General features: G+C 44.3%; 1 protein-coding gene across 1 annotated transcript; it reads right to left on the bottom strand.

Annotated features, from left to right (window-relative positions):
* Positions 1–14112: 14112 nt before the first annotated feature.
* Positions 14113–15300, bottom strand: DEFB121 (defensin beta 121). The gene is made up of 2 exons (XM_045833201.1): positions 15243–15300; positions 14113–14270 (listed from the first exon to the last, which is right to left on the bottom strand). Exons 1-2 carry the CDS (start codon positions 15298–15300, stop codon positions 14113–14115), a joined length of 216 nt encoding a protein of 71 aa, XP_045689157.1.
* Between the last annotated feature and the right edge of the window lie 243 nt (positions 15301–15543).

Here is a 15543-nt window from a genome sequence, read left to right as displayed (position 1 = left end):
GAAGCTGAGTAATGGCTGGGCCTCAGGCAGAACTTACGAGACTTTGAGGGAAGAGAAAGGAGAAAATTCTAGTATATATAGTAAAATACTCGGATTAGAGAACAGGTTTTGGTATCACACAGATTTGGACTTGAGTGTTGGCCCCGACACTTGGTACCTGTTGACCTTGAATAAGGCAAATTTTCTGAGCTTCCTATGATAAAATCCAAATCATAACCGTACCCGATTTACTAAAGTGGGATCACTTATGTAAATCGCTTAGTACCTGACACATAGTTGGTGCTGAATAATTATTAACTATTATTATCGTTGCTCTTCATTATTGTTATTATTGCCAGCCTCATATTTACCATCATTACCTTCAGAACAGTCCTCAGAAGTAGAAATCGGAAACCTTAGACTGACGTATGACAAAACTGAGTCTCAGTCAGGTGAAGCACGCTGCTCGAGGGCGTCCTGGCAGGGGGAAGAAAGGAGAGCAGAAAGCAGGCTTCCGTAGACGGAGGACAGGACAGTGGTCAGTAAACAGCTGTGACTATCTGTGACAGAAGGGGCGGCATCAAGGCAGGTGAGGCAGACAGCAGGTCCTCAGGGGAGGAGGAGCCGCCGCCAGCCCACACTGGGGGCTTTGGAGTCCATCCTGTAAGAAACTGGCAGCAGGGAGTTCTTGTAGAGAGGACCATGGTGGCGTGGTCAGAATTTGTATTTTTAACCTCGAAAAAATCACTCTGACTGCCAGTGCTGAAGATCATTACCGGGGCAGAGGCATGCGAGGGAAGATTAGTAAGGAGGCTGTTTCCCTAGGGGGGAGAGATTGCAGTGCCTGCTTTGTGGCTGAGAGAGCATACGTAAAGAATGTCAGAGAAGAACAGCATCGCTAAAAGCTGGAACCCTCAGGGGAGAGCCCTCCCCAGGCTGGGGAGAGTAGCCGCAGTAGCCAGCTAAGGAGCGCTGACTCTCTGCTAGGTTTAGTGACAAGTATTTCACAGGTGTGGTCTCCTTTCACCCTCACAACAACCAGAAAGAGTTTTCCCCCATTGCAGTGATTTGAAAACTAAAGTTCTGAAGTTAACCTTTTGCCCAGAGGACCGCGTGAGGAATCCAGGATTTGAACCCAGGTCCAACTGGCTCCCCGTTATGGCGCTTCCACTCACAACTCTATCTCCGACTGTTTCTTCAGACTTGGGGCAGCAGGGGCCCAGCTGCGTGGGGAGGGCCATCTGATGAAGCCTCTAGGGTTTCTTGCCTAGAAAAATGTGAGGAGCCCCCACAGAGAGAAGGGAGGTACGACTGAAGTAACGCTGCCTTGTGCCCTTCATTATTTTATAACAGCTTTACTGAAGTATAATTTCAATGCCATACAACCCACTCATGAAGTGGACAATGCAGTGAGTTTTAGCACAGAGCTGTACCACCTCCGCTACAGTCCAATCTTGGAACATTTCCATCCCCCCCAAATACCCCGCATACCAGTCTGTAGTCACTACCCATTCCCGCCCCCAGCTGTGATGAAAGTAGTGTTTATGATCATACCATCGGCCATCTGTTGAGCATCGTCTGGGGTTAAACCGCACAGGGAGATACACACGACTAAGCAGAAACCGTGGCTCAGGGAGGCGAAATGACTGCGCCTGGGGCACCGGGAGGGTCAGGATTCAAACCCAGGACTCTCTGGGTCAGACCAAGGAGAAGGTTCTGAGGAAATGTGTGTGTAAAGATGTGAGAGATGTAACACTATTGAAGCTGAGGAGAAATACACTGCATAATTAGAAATATTGAAAATATGAAAGAGGGAGTGGGTCGTTGATAGAGAAAAATCCAAGGGAAGCAGAAGGGAGCGGAGTCAAAGGACTAAATGGGAACAGGGGACTTCAGCAGAGAGAGTTTTCTTCTGAGAGGAGCAAAGTTTTGTAGAATGACTGCATAGCGCTGTCCTTAAAACTTCAAACTGTTACGTCAAGAAGACCTGAATTCAAATCCTGCCTCTGCTACCTATGCGGCTGCTGTAGATGTTTATCTGTTTTGTTGTCTGTCTGCCATCCATGCCCACCTTCCCGTTTCCGGGAAGTCCCCTCGCCACAGCACCTTGGGGAGTGGCAGTGCCAACTCCTAAGTCCAAATACTTATTCTCCTCCCTCTGTTGCAGCTGGAATGTGAGGGCTTGGCAGAGGCTCAGCCAATCAGGTGCCCCCATTCTGGTTTTTGAATCAGGTGCCTGTGATTCCAGGAAGCAGGAACGGGGGAGGATTTATTTCAGCAAAAGAGCCCACAGCGGCGTCCAGTGTCCAGGGGCAGCGGAGAAGTCGGGCAGCAGGGGTGGAGCTCAGGGTCCCGAGCAGTGGGGTTCCGCGGCAGCTGTATCCTCCCCAAACTGGGTCTTCGGGTGACTTCTCACTCTGGCTCCTCCCACCCCACCTCCCAACGCATTTTTTCAGCCTGGCTATGCATTCCCTGAGCTGCCAAAGGGCTCCTTTGCTAAGAACTCAAATTGAGACAGTGACCACGGCCAAATAGTTTAATTTGGGGGATAACGATAATATCTGCCTCACAATTTCTTATGACCTTTAAGTGAAAACGAAGTGTCTGTCCTGTGTTTAGTACAGTGCCTGGCAGATAGCCAGCACTCAATTCACTTTAGTTACAATTTCTTTGTACTGTGGGGGGAGTTCCCATGTACTCATGGGAACCTTACGTGAGTTCGACCTCTACTGTCCCAGTGAATGTGGAACTGAGTTCCTCTGCTGGGGCAGGGGGTGGGGGTGGAGAAAACGGACAGTCTAGAAAAGCTGCTGTGGGTGACACGAGAGAATCGCCAGACACAGACCCGAGAGGGCAAACCCTGTGACTAGGACTGGGTGGCCCAACAGGACACCTGAACATGAGCCCAGGACCTCAACAAAGCATGGGTCAAAAATAAAATCAGAAAATCCCAAGAACCCATTTTAATTTCGGCTTACAAGAATGTTTTGTATCATTTCACAGAACTGAAAGTTTATTTCAGAGTGGAGTGGTGTTGTGTTTTGAATTCTACTTGGGCAACACTATAAACCTCTCTGTGTCAAAGTCACCCACTCAAGGTGTTTGTGAGGGCTTGCTCCGTGTGCAGTGTTGCTGATCAGGACGGGGGAGTTTGGGGGCACTACCCAAGGTGCCATGGAGGTGCCGGGTGTTTGCTTCAGTCCAGGGCTGCAGTAGCCATGCGTCCTTGACGACATCATCCAGGTCTGCCAGACTCGTCATCGAATGACACAACATAGCAGAATGTTGGCAACATTCTGTATTTTGAAGTTAGTCTCCTACCCCTGTTACCCTGGAAAATTTAATGGACTCTGAAAGTGTTTGCTCAGCTATATTGGGTGGGGGTGGGGGCAGTGATAGTAGTGCTGACTTCCTAGGGTTGTTCAGGGGGATCCAGTGAGTAAATCCGCATGAGGCGCTCAGAACACCGCCTGACACCCAGTGACTGCAATGTAAGTACCTGCTGTTATCACTGCAACAAACCAGAAAAAGCCTGGAGATTTCAGGCCCTTCCTTATTACAAGTCTTAGCAATATTTCATAAGCCCCCTTGCAAATTCTTACATACACAGATTGGCCAAGAAGTGAGAAATGGCCTTGACTGAGATAAGGAAAAATTGAAAAAGATGGTTTAAATTGCCATGACACACTTATGTTTCCATGCCTGGGTTTATATTTGTATGTGTGCAAATTTTTGCATATCTGTACATGCTCAAATTTTGTGTTTCTTATGTATGTTTTTGTGTACATGTGTTATTTGTATTTTGTGTATGTACCTGTATGTCTATGTGTAAGTATATTTATACTTGCATGTAGCTAAGTGCAGACATGTATTAGTGCATGGGTATGTGTTTGCATATTTTTTTACTCCATAGTTGCACGTGTTTTTGTTCTTAGATCATCAAATGCCACACATGGCCGAGAGTTCTGACCAGTTCAGTTCCTTTGCTCCCCTCGAGTCCCTACATTCTATGACTTTGGAACGTGACAGTTGATGGTCATTTTTCTGATACACTGAGAGATCTGGCCTAAAGCAAGGGAAGTGCCTGAAGAGGCAGCAGGGAGCAGGAGCTGTCAAGGTGGCCAGTAAGCCGGAGCCACAGTGATAGAAGAGGCCAGGAGATAGGGAAAGTGGCAGCCTTTGGCCTGAGAGCCAAGCTGTACCCTGGTTACTATGTGATATCTCCTGAGACCCGCCGAGACCAGAACAGACTGTAGTCTCTGCCTTTGTAGTGCCTCCCACATGGGTACAGCCAGACCTGGCCAGTTCTCTAAGACCAGCGGCACCCACCCCTTGAAATCTGTGCAGTGGCATTTTTAAGTTCTTAAGGGGCCACTCACTCTCTGCAGTGTGAATTCCACAGTGGGGTCAGAAACTAGTTGTCAAGTTCCCAGGTGTGTTTCACACAGGCCGGGTGCTTTTAAATTTTTTAATAAATTTTATTCAATTTCATGCATATAACTTTTTAGAAATAATTTTTTGATTTTTCACTTAAAATTGACATTCAATATTATATTAGTTTCGGGTGTACAATGGAGTGATTAGAAATTTATATAACTTACAAAGTGATCACTCTGATAGATCAAGTGCCTGACACCATGCATACTTATTACATTATTGACTATATTGCCTATACAATACTTTACATCCTCTATTTTATAACTACCCATGTGTACTTCTTAATCCCTTCACCTTTTTCACATATTCTCCCAACACCTTCCCATCTGGCAACCGCCAAAATATTTTCTGTATCTATTAATTTGTTTGTTTATTTGTTTTAGATTCCACATATTAGTGAAATCATGTGACATTTGCCTTTCTCTGTCTTTGACCTTTGGCATTTTAATTAGGGTGTGTCTTGGAGTGGGCCTCTTTGCATCCGTCTGGTATGGGACTGTCTGTGCTTCCTGGACTTGCATGTCTATTTCCTTCCCCAAATTAGGGAAGTTTTCTTTCATTACTTCTTCAAACAGATTTCCAGTTTCTTGCTCTTTCTCTTCTTCTGACATAACATTAATGCAAATGTTGGAATGCTTGAAGTTGTCCCAGAGGCTGCTTACTCTATCCTCATTTTTTTTGGATTCTTTTTCCTTCTTGTTGTTCTGATGAATTGTTTTTTGCTTCCTTATGCTCCAAATCACTGACTTGATTCTTGGCTTCATCCACTCTACTGTTGGTTTCCTGTAAATTGTTCTTTATTTTAATTAGTGTATCCTTTGTTTCTGACTGGATCTTTTTTATGCTGTTGAGGTCCTCACTAAATTCCTTGGGCATCCTTATAACCAGTGTTTTGAACTCAGCATCTGATAAATTGCTTCTCTCCATTTTGTTTAGTACTTTTTCTGGACTTTTGCTCTGTTCTTTCATTGGGCCATATTTCTTTGTCTCCTCATTTTGGCAGCCTCCCTGTGTTTGTTTCTATGTATTAGGCAGAGCTGCTATGACTCTATGTCTTGGTAGTGTGGCCTAAGGTAGTAGATGTCCTGAGGGCCCAATGATACAGCCTCTCCTATCACCCAACCTGGGTACTCTAGGTGCACCCTTCATGTGGACTGAGTACACCCTCCTATTGTAGTTGAACCTCAATTACTGTTGGCAGATCAATGGGAGGGATTTACCCAGGCCAGTCAGCTGGAAAGATTGTCTGTGACCACAGACCACCAACCTCCACCCTCTGTGGAGGATCAGCTGTATGAGGGCAGGGTGGTGGTGTTGCTATGTGGTCTGTAGCTTCCACTGGGTGCACAGACTCTGGGGTTTCCTAGGTGGTGCAGGCCAAGGTCAGCCCTGACATGTGTTCTGCCCAGGGCCACCCTGCCTGAGCTATAAAGCAATCTGAGATGGCCGCTACTTGTGCTGGGCTTGGAGATTCCCAGGTGAAGCCAAGTTGTGAATCTAGGCTGCTTGTTACTAGTGACAGGTCTGAGGCCACTTAGCAAGAAGTATGGGTGCTGGGGGCTCACTGAAGCCAACATTGCTTGTTTGAGAGGATTTAGGAAGTTGTAAAGCATGAGCCAAGACCAGTCATTCATATGTAAAAGCAGCTTGGGTTGGCCCATAAGTTGGGTGGGATGGAGTCTCTGGGGATCTTCAGTACAGGATAAACAGTGTTAGCCAAGTCGATCGAGTCTCAGTTGATGGAAATATAGCACCCACCTGCTGGCTCTGTGGCTCTGTTGGGGGAGAGTTTAGAAAAGTGCCTTGCCTACCTTTCTGTCTAGGAGAAAGCTGTCCCCCAGCCCTCATCTTGATGCCAGACAATTCGGTTTCTCCCTGTATGCCACTGGTACCTTTCAAGCTGCTACCCTGGTGTTGGAGCTCAGAGGGAGTGAATCTAAGTAAGTCATGTGTGGGTTCTTTATGAGCAACTGCTTGGGACTTAAGCATTTCTTCCACCAACTCAACCTTCACTGGTTTTTGCAGCCAGAAATGATGGGGACTTATCTTCCTAGCACGGGAACACTGGACTGTGAGGCCTGGTGTGGGCTGGGACTCCTTGCTCCTGAGATATCCCTCCTGAATTTTTATCCACCACATGTGGTTGTGGATGCAGCCTGTGCTGCATCTCTGCCCCTCATACCAGCCTGGATGGATGTGGTTTCTTTAATTCCATAGCTGTCAGACTTCCATTCAACTTACTTTCTGATGGTTCTGAGTGATGGTTGTTCTATATTTTAGTTGTAATTTTTATGTGGTTACACATGCGAGGAGGCACATGGTGTTTTGCTAAGCCACCATCTTTACCAGAAGTCCACCCTATGTTTTTTTATTAGAGCATTTAATTCATTTACATTTAAAGTAATTTTTGATAGATACATAGTTATTACCATTTTGTTATTCATATTTTTATCTCTTTTTCTTCTTATTATTAAAAAAGTCCCTTTAACATTTTTATGATACTGGTTTTGTGGTGGTGAACTCCTTTTACTTTTTTTTGTCTGGGAAGTTCTTTACCTGTCCTTAGATTCTAAATGATAGCTTTGCTGGGAAGAATAATCTTGGTTTGAGGTCCTTGCTTTTCATCACTTTGTATATTTAGTACCAATCCTTTCTGGCCTTCAAAGTTTCTGCTGAAAAATCAGCTGACAGTCTTATGGGATCTCCCTTGTAGGTAACTAAATGCCTCTCGTTGCTTTTAAGACTCTCTGTCTTTTTTTTTTAAGATTTTAATTATTTAATTTTTTTGGAGAGGGTAAGGGAGGGGGAAAAAGAGGGAAAGAAACATCAATGTATGGTTGCTTCTCATGTGCCCCCTACTGGGGACCAAGCCTGCAACCCAGGCATGTGTCCTAGGCTGGGAATCTAACCAGTGACCCTTTGGTTCGCAGGCTCCATTCAGTCCACTTAACCACACCAGCCAGAGCAATTCTCTCTGTTTTAACCCTTGACATTTCAATTATGATGTGTCTTTGTGGGGGCCTCTTTGGGTTCGACTTGTTTGGAACTCTGTGAACTTCCTGGGGTTGTATGTATATTTCCTTTGCCAGGATAAGGAAAATTTCTGTCATTATCTTTTTGAGTAGGGTTTTAATTCCTTGCTCCCTCTGTTCTCCTGGTATTCTTATGATGCAAATTTTGGTATGCTTGATGTTGCCCAAGAGGCCCCTTAAACCATCCTCATTTTTAAAAATTATTTATTTTTGCTGTTCTAACTGGATGTTTTCTGCTAGCTTATCTATCAAATCACTGATTTAATTGTCTACTTCATCTAATCTATTATTGATTCCCTCTAGTGTAGTTTTCATTTCAGTTATGGTATTCTTCTTTTCTAACTGGTTCTTTTTTCTGTTTTATACTTCCATTTTCACTTTTCCTGTCTCTCTGTTGTAGTTCTCACTGAGTTTACTAATAATCCTTATAACCAGTGTTTTGAACTCTGCATTTGGTAGATTGCTTATCTCCTTTTTGTTTAGTTCTTCTGAGGTTTTGTTCTGTTCTTTTATTTGGGACGTGTTTCTTTGTCTCCTCATTTTGGCTGCCTCCCTGTGTTTGTTTTTATGTATTAGGTAGAACTGCTACATTTCCCAGTCTTGGTAGAGTGGCCTTATGTAGTAGGTGTCCTATTGGGCCTAGTGGCAGTCTCCCTGGTCACCTGAGCTAGGTGCTCCAGGTATATTTCTTGTGTGTCCCACCTGTTGTAGTTGAGCCTTGATTGCTATTGGCACTTTAATGGCAGGGACTGACCCTCAAACTGATTGGTTGAAGATTAGCCATGACTATAGTGGAGGAGCTGTTTTTTAGGGGCTCACCCCATGGAGTGGGATTTGCTGTAGTAGGGCTCTGGTGCTTGCTGATTCTGCCCTTTTAGTATGTCATTTGTAGAGGTGGTTGGGTGGTGCTCTGATATTATCTGAAGCTGGCCACCCAGTGTGTTGGTTCTGGGGTCTCTTGAGAGGTGAAGCCAAGGTCAGCTGCTGCCTGTGTCCTGCCCAGGGTCACCTGGTATGAACTACAAAGTGATCTGCAGATGGTTGTCACTAGTATTGGACTTGGGGCTGCTTAGCAAGAAGTAAGGGGCATGCTGAGGCCAGATGATGCTTGTTTGGGGTTTGTGAACATTTGAGAGATTTTAGGAAATTCTGCAGCTTGAGCCAACACAGGCCATTTGTATAGAGAAACCATGGGAAGCAGTTTGAGTGGCAGAAAAGTATTTTTATCTTATTTACTCTTCCCTCTAACCTGTGAGGTTAATAATATAACAAGAAGGTGAAAGAAATGAGTACCATTATATCACCACCTTTTATAGTCTTCTTTAACTTTGATACGTTCATGTATCTCTTCACTTTCCCAGTAAGGTAGGAAAAGTATCCAGGTGAGGGCCTGTGGCACAGAGGAAGGTGATACAAAGGCCAAGCTTGTATGAAAGTGTGGTGAGGCAATTATAGACAGCTGGATGCTAGAGAAACCCCAACATCAATATATCTTCAACTGTGTCATGTTTCAAGCAATGTTCCAAGAATGAAATAGATGCTTTTATATATAATAGCCAAGATATGGAAGCAACCTAAGTGCCCATTGATAGATGAGTGGATAAAGAAGAGCTGGTACATATATAAAATGGAATATTACTCAACCATAAGAAATGAAATCTTACCATTTGCAACAACATGGGTGGGCCTAGAGAATATTATACTAAGTGAAATAAGTCAAACAGAGAAAGACAAATACCATATGATGTCACTTATATGTGGAATCTAAAAAGCAAAATAAATAAACAAAACAAACAAACTCATAGATACAGAGATCCAGTTGATGGTCACCAGCTAGAAGGGGGGATGCAGGGATGGGTGCAAAAGGTGAAGGGATTAAGTACAAATTGGTAGTTATAAAATAGTCATAGGGATGTGAAGTACAGCATAGGGAATATAGTCAATAATATTTTAATGACTATGGATGGTGTCAGATGGGTACTAGGTTTATCAGAGTGATCACTTTGTGAAGTATGTAAATGTCTAATCCTTATGTTGTATACCTGAAGCTAATATAATATTATAATGTCAGCTATAATTGGAATTTTTAAAAAAAATTATAAATAGATGCTAATGAGTGTATTTCTCCTAAAATTCTTTGAAATTTTTCTGAAAGATTATGTATTTATTTATTTTTAGAGAGGGGGAAAGTGGGAGAAAGAGAAGGAGAGAAACATCAATGTGTCTTTGCCTCTCGCATGCCCCTAACTGGAGACCTGACCCCAACCCAGGCATGTGCCCTGACTGGGAATCGAACCTGTGACCCTTTGGTTCACAGTCCAGGGCTCAATCTACTGAGCCACACCAGCCAGGGCAAGAATTCATTGAAATATTCATAGTCACATACCAGTGCTCCACCACACTCAAGCCTCAGGAAATGGAAATACTATATTCATTTATATTTATTTTAAATTATCCTCCAAGATACCACATGCAAAGTTGATGAGATGTCTAATGTCAGTTATTGAGGCTTCCTGCTTTCCTCCACTTGATCCTGCTAGGACCCCATGGCTCTGAAAAATGAGGCAGGGAAGAAACTGATCCTTATTGCAGAACAATGATACTTACGGCTCTTGCTCCTCATGCTCAGGACATTGCTGATGAACTCCATCAGCTGTTCATGGAGTAATTCCGGGCAGCTGGAGAATTGCTCATCACCATATCTCCACCACCCACAGGTCCAGCCATGGAGGTCTTTGTTGTTTCTGCCAGGACCACAGCCATAGTGGCTCTCTCCACCGTGGATGTCTTCCATGCTGGCAACTCCATCCCAGCACCTGTAGCCTCGGGGTGCTTTCTCTAACACCCTTGGAAACAACCTCCTGTCTCCTCTTGGAGTTGTGTGGAGACTTAACACCTCCTCTCTTGACCTCAAAGCAAAAAGTCTTCATCCTGCTCCTCCTGAGACAATCCAGCCTAACTGCCCTACTTGCACCTAAGCCTTTCTAACAAAAATGGGGTGGGAGGATAGAAAGTGTTGGAAAAATGTTTCATAAAGTCTTATGTCTCAGACAATGGTGAAGTGGGAGCATTTGGGAAAAGAGACCTGCTTGGGAGGAAAAGTAACCTTCTTGGACTGTAAATATCCATGGAGTTAGCAAGTCTGCATTATATCCGTACTCTGCTCCCGGCACCAAGGGTGGGATGGTGAGCTGATAAGGACCCTGCTGTCATGAAATCCAAATTCTTTTGGGCAGGTGGACAACCAATAAGTAAGTGAACTAAATAATTACTGGTTTTTGAGAAGTGCTAAGACAGAAGTTGCAGAGTGATATAAAGGACTTTGTTAGATGTGATAATCGAGGGTGACACTTAAATCAAGGCCTGGAGGATGGGAGAAAACAACCATACAGATATCAGATGAAGAGCCCTCCTAGGCAGCAGGAATGGCATGTAGCAACAGGCCAAAGCAAGAAAGAGGCTGTTGATGTGAACAGAAAGGAGGCTAGCGTGACCTCTGTGTAAGGAGGAAGAAAGATGCCACAGAAGTAAACACGGCCAGGCCGGGCAGGGACTCACAGGTCATGGCAGAGAATCTAGACTTTACCCCTGGTGAAACAGGAAGCCATTGTCAGGTGTTAGACAGCGCAGCAACAGAACACAATTTACCTTTTGGCTGCTGCATGGGAAATTATTCAGAAGATTCTATGAGAAACCAGCTAGGAGACTATTGTAAGAGTTTAGATGGAGATGACAGTGGCTTGAACTAGATGGAAAGAAGTGGATGGGCCTGAGATGTACTTTGAAAGCAGAGCCACAGGCCATGCTGATAGACTGAATGGAATGAGGCAAAGTAAGGAACCAAAGATGACTTCTAGGTTTGGAGCAACTGGGTTCATGTTGTTACTGTTTTCTGAAAAGGAAAATAATAAAGTAGTAACAAGGACTGGGGAAGTTAGGTCTCCACTGGGAGTTCCATTCTGAACACATTAGGCATGCAAATGGAGATGTCACTTAAGAAGGTAAATATATCAGAGGTTTGAGAAAATCTGGGGTTAGAGATAGGAATTTGTTCAAAGCATCTAGTGAAGAAAAAGAGAGAGAGAGAGAGAGAGAGAGAGAGCACAAAGAGCCTAAAAACAAGCCCTGGTGATTAAAAAGGGAAGGAAGGGCTTGGATAGAACCTGGAAAAGAGTGGCCTTGCCAATCAGAAGAAAACTATGAGTGTCTGATAATTTAGAAGTCAAGGGAAGAAAGTATATAATGAAAGATAGTGGCCCTATGTCAAATACTGCTTGCAAATTAATAAGAGGAAAATGGGTTCTCTATTGGGTTTGGCAATGTTGGAGACAGTTGGTGACATAAGAGAAGTTTCAATGACAAGGTCAAAGCCAAATTGAACTGAATTGAAAAATGATGGGGAATGAGAAATGGGGAGAATGAAGGCAGACAACCTTTTGAGAATTTTTTCTTTGAAGAACTGCAAAGAAATGGGGCATTGTCCAGAGAAGGATGTGGAATTAAGGGATGTTTGATTTTAAGATGGGAGGTACTAGAGCATCTTTACATAATAATAAAAATGGTCCAGTGGAGAATGGTCCAGTAGAGAAGTGGAAAAAGTACTTGAAGATAAAGTCCTTGAGCAGAGGAGAGGCGAGGGCATGTGGACAAGTGGAGGGGCTGGTTGCTCTGGGGCAGGCACCATTCCCCCTGTGTGAACAAAAGGAAGGCAGGAGTTGTAGGACCAGATGCAAGAGTATGTAGACTTGGTAAAGAGAAGATGGGTTTGTTTTTGATGGTTTCTGGTTTTTGAAATACGAGGCAAGGAGTGGTATTTTAGAGAGGGGAAGCGGTAGAAGATTAATGAGAGAGGAAACCTCATGCAGTAGTCTTTTCAGAAAGTGAGAAATCAAGCTTCTTGGAGACTAGCTGGGCAGTGTGGAATGCTGTTTGAGGGGTGAGGCCCTGAATTTCAGTGAAATCAGTGAAGCCAGTTAGATAATTTTCTCCAAGAATAATTGGCTGCTAAAGTGTACAAATGGAGAAGGCAAGCATTCCACCAGGTTGGGACTTTACCACATGGACAGTATGCCGTGTGGAGCATGGAAACAGAGTGTCTGCAAGAGAACTGTTATGGGGCTGGCTCGTGATGTCCAGGCTGCGTAAAGAGGGAGGCAGAATCAGGAGGTTGAGATGATTAGTGGAAAAGCAGTGGGATCAAGGGCTTCATTTCAATTTTAAGAATAATTAACTCTGGGAATTAGGAATTGGAGCAAAGTGGGAAGGGGATTCCTAATTTTTTTTACAGGCAGGGTCTAAAGGGAGAAAATTAGGGAATGAGATCCATCTAGATCCAACTTACATTTTTTCAGGAATTGAATGTGTGCTAGACTCTGTACTGAGCACTTTCCTGTGTGTTATTTCATTTAATCCTTATGAAAACCCTGTGCCCTGGGTAAGCTACATCCTCATTTTACAGGTGAGAAAATAAAGCAGAGAAGATTAAATGGCTTGTCTAGGGTCATGCAGTTGATATGCGATCAAGCGCGTATCAACCCCGATCTTCTAATCCTGAGTTTAATGTTCTTCCTTTGACTGCTTCAGCAATACTTAGACCTTAAGGCTGGAGGTTTTCATCAAAAATGTGTGCTGGGAATGACTAAGTCAAGCTACAGGGTTCAGTGTTTTCATATGAAGGGACTGGATAGTAGGCGGGTGACTCCAAACAAAACTTTCCAACTCAGGATAAAGAGTCAAGTTCTTTTTGATTAGTCAGATAACTAACAAGGGTTGGAAATACGTGGGTTCATGACCAAAGCCATGGGGCTGGTGATGGTGAAATCCTGTTGTCCCTTTTCAGGAGCTGTCCTGGAAAAGGACTAGCCAACAGTTCAATATGACATGGCCCAACTGGGGGGGAAAGATAGAGATGGAGCAGGAGTCCATGCAGAGTCTGATACCAGTTTTCTCCAAGAAAATTTATGAGCCACCATCCTGGAGTTTCTAACAGGACAGAGACACGGGTATTACCAGGGGAGCACTGCGGCCTTTGGCGTGAAAGTAGAGAAAGAGAAGCGGCAGGCTAGTGGGTTCCTGTGTTCATCCCACAGTCTATCTTGCCACCTTGACCTCCCCCAAAAAACCCAGATATTGAACCTCATAGCCTGTCTCAGCCTCATAGCTCTAGACTATAAACCTACAATACAATAACCACTAGCCACATTTAGCTGTGTAAATTTAAATATAAATTAAATTAAATTAAAAAGTTAGTTTTCCAGTCATACTAGCCACATTTCAAGGGCTCATTAGCCACACATGGCTTGCAGTGACTATACAGGGCAACACAGATATGGAACATTTCCCTCATTGCAGAAAGTTCTGTTGCACTGGACTAGAAATCAAGAATCAAATGGATAGAATGAACTTCTTTTATTTATATCATCTGGGACCAGCTGCAGCGGGCCAGCAGGCTAGGAGCTATGTGCAAGACTGAGATTATTACCTCCCACTGATCCATCCTGTTCTTCTTAATGCCCCCATACACCTTTCTTCCTTCTTATTTATTTATTTTGTCTGGATCTGCTGGACAAAAACGAGGTACAGCCAAGAATGATTTAACAGAAGAACTGCGGGACCCAGAGATGTTAGACTCAAGGTTGCACAAGAGCTGTCAGACTGCAGAAGGTCATCTCTGGCTTCCAGTTGAGTTTGAGGGCTTAGTGTCGACAGGTACATACTTCGGATCCACACAGCACTTAGCCTCAGCATTGCATAATATGTAGAATACTTCGCTGTCTTTACACGTGATTCTGCATGTTCCCAATGTACCCCAACACTTCTTGACTGAAATTAAAAGGAGGGGGGAACAAGCTTAGTCATGAAATAAAGCAGAGGGCTGGGAAAGCAGGAGGCCAAAGTCAAGAAGTAGTAAAGGAAATAAGGAGACATGTGAGACCTCATGAGGTGTCTTCTAGGTTTAGGAGAGACTATAGGTCACTATCCTTTCTTTTCCCATTTGTGTCCCCAGTCACAACCTCGAAGTCCTCCCCATTTAGTGGCCTGGGACCTACTAGGCTGCTTCTTCCGGCTGGGCTCCCTTGGATGAGGCAAGAGGTCCCCCACTCTCTCCAGGGTTTCATCTCTCCCAGATTATAATGTGCCCAGGTGCCCAGTGTCAACTAGTTATCTTTTCCCTTTGTTCTGAGAACCCTTTCTGACTATGTCCATAAAAAAGGACAGGAACTTGAAATACACCCATCTGGACATTGGCCAGTCTTCTAGGGTATCTCTAAAACTTCCAAGAATATCACACTTGCTTCTCCATAGCATCCTGGGGCTTTTTACTGGTTTTAACAGCCAAGCTAATTAGGAGCAGTGGTTCTGGGAAGCCTACTACCTAAAGAAGCCCTGATAAACTGAGGCTGCATGAAAAGAGTGGAATCAGAATCCTCAAATAATCAGAAATTCAAGAACCATTTTCACAGAGACCATGAGAGATCAAAATTTAAATCCCCCAAAGGAATGTTTTGGAAAAACTCCCATTGTCTCTGTACTCCACGTCAAGTCTCTCTCCTCCAAGTCCTTGTCCCCAAGGTCTTGTTCAACTTCTAAGCCAACCAGAGAGAGTGGTTCAAGGTGGTCAAGTAAATGACACTAGAAAGATTGGTACCAGAACTCAAACTTTTCCTTGGCTAGAGAGGTCATCCAAAGGTCTCTGGGGAGCCTGCCCCAGCCCAAGCTGTTAGAGCCCTCAGCATTCCCTGAAAGGGCATTAGGTTCCCTGACCCACTGCCCAACGGGAGAGGTCTGGGTTACCTTTGGTGACCTGCACCAGTGGCAGTGAAACAGCCAAAACCAGAAGAATGAGCTTCATGAATGATGGGAGAAGATAGGAGGCTTCTGGGCTGGCAAGTTAGGAAGGGGTCTCCACTCCAGGCAGTCCAGACTGGTATTTATTGTCCCAAGGATCATGGTAGAGCCATGATCAGTGAACCAGAAAGGAAACAGTCATTTAAGATTAGATGGGCAGGGACATAAGCAACCACGCCGCTTGGATGGCTAATATCCAGACACCTCACCCTCTTATGCACTTCCGGAGGAGGCTGAGAGCAGCGGA

The sequence above is a fragment of the Phyllostomus hastatus genome, unplaced genomic scaffold (genome assembly GCF_019186645.2).
Source record: "Phyllostomus hastatus isolate PE091 unplaced genomic scaffold, TTU_PhHast_1.1 phas_contig_17, whole genome shotgun sequence".
Lineage (NCBI taxonomy): Eukaryota > Metazoa > Chordata > Mammalia > Chiroptera > Phyllostomidae > Phyllostomus > Phyllostomus hastatus.
Note: the sequence above shows the minus strand (reverse complement) of the source record. Positions and strands in the feature narration are given on the sequence as shown.

What these genes read in the sequence shown, in the direction of transcription:
- DEFB121 (XM_045833201.1), bottom strand. Translation starts at nt 15,300, where the DNA reads ATGAAGCTCATTCTTCTGGTTTTGGCTGTTTCACTGCCACTGGTGCAG. An exon ending in ACTGGTGCAGGTCACCAAAG is followed by an intron (nt 14,271 to 15,242) that starts GTAACCCAGACC and finishes TTTTAATTTCAG; the next exon opens with TCAAGAAGTGTTGGGGTACA.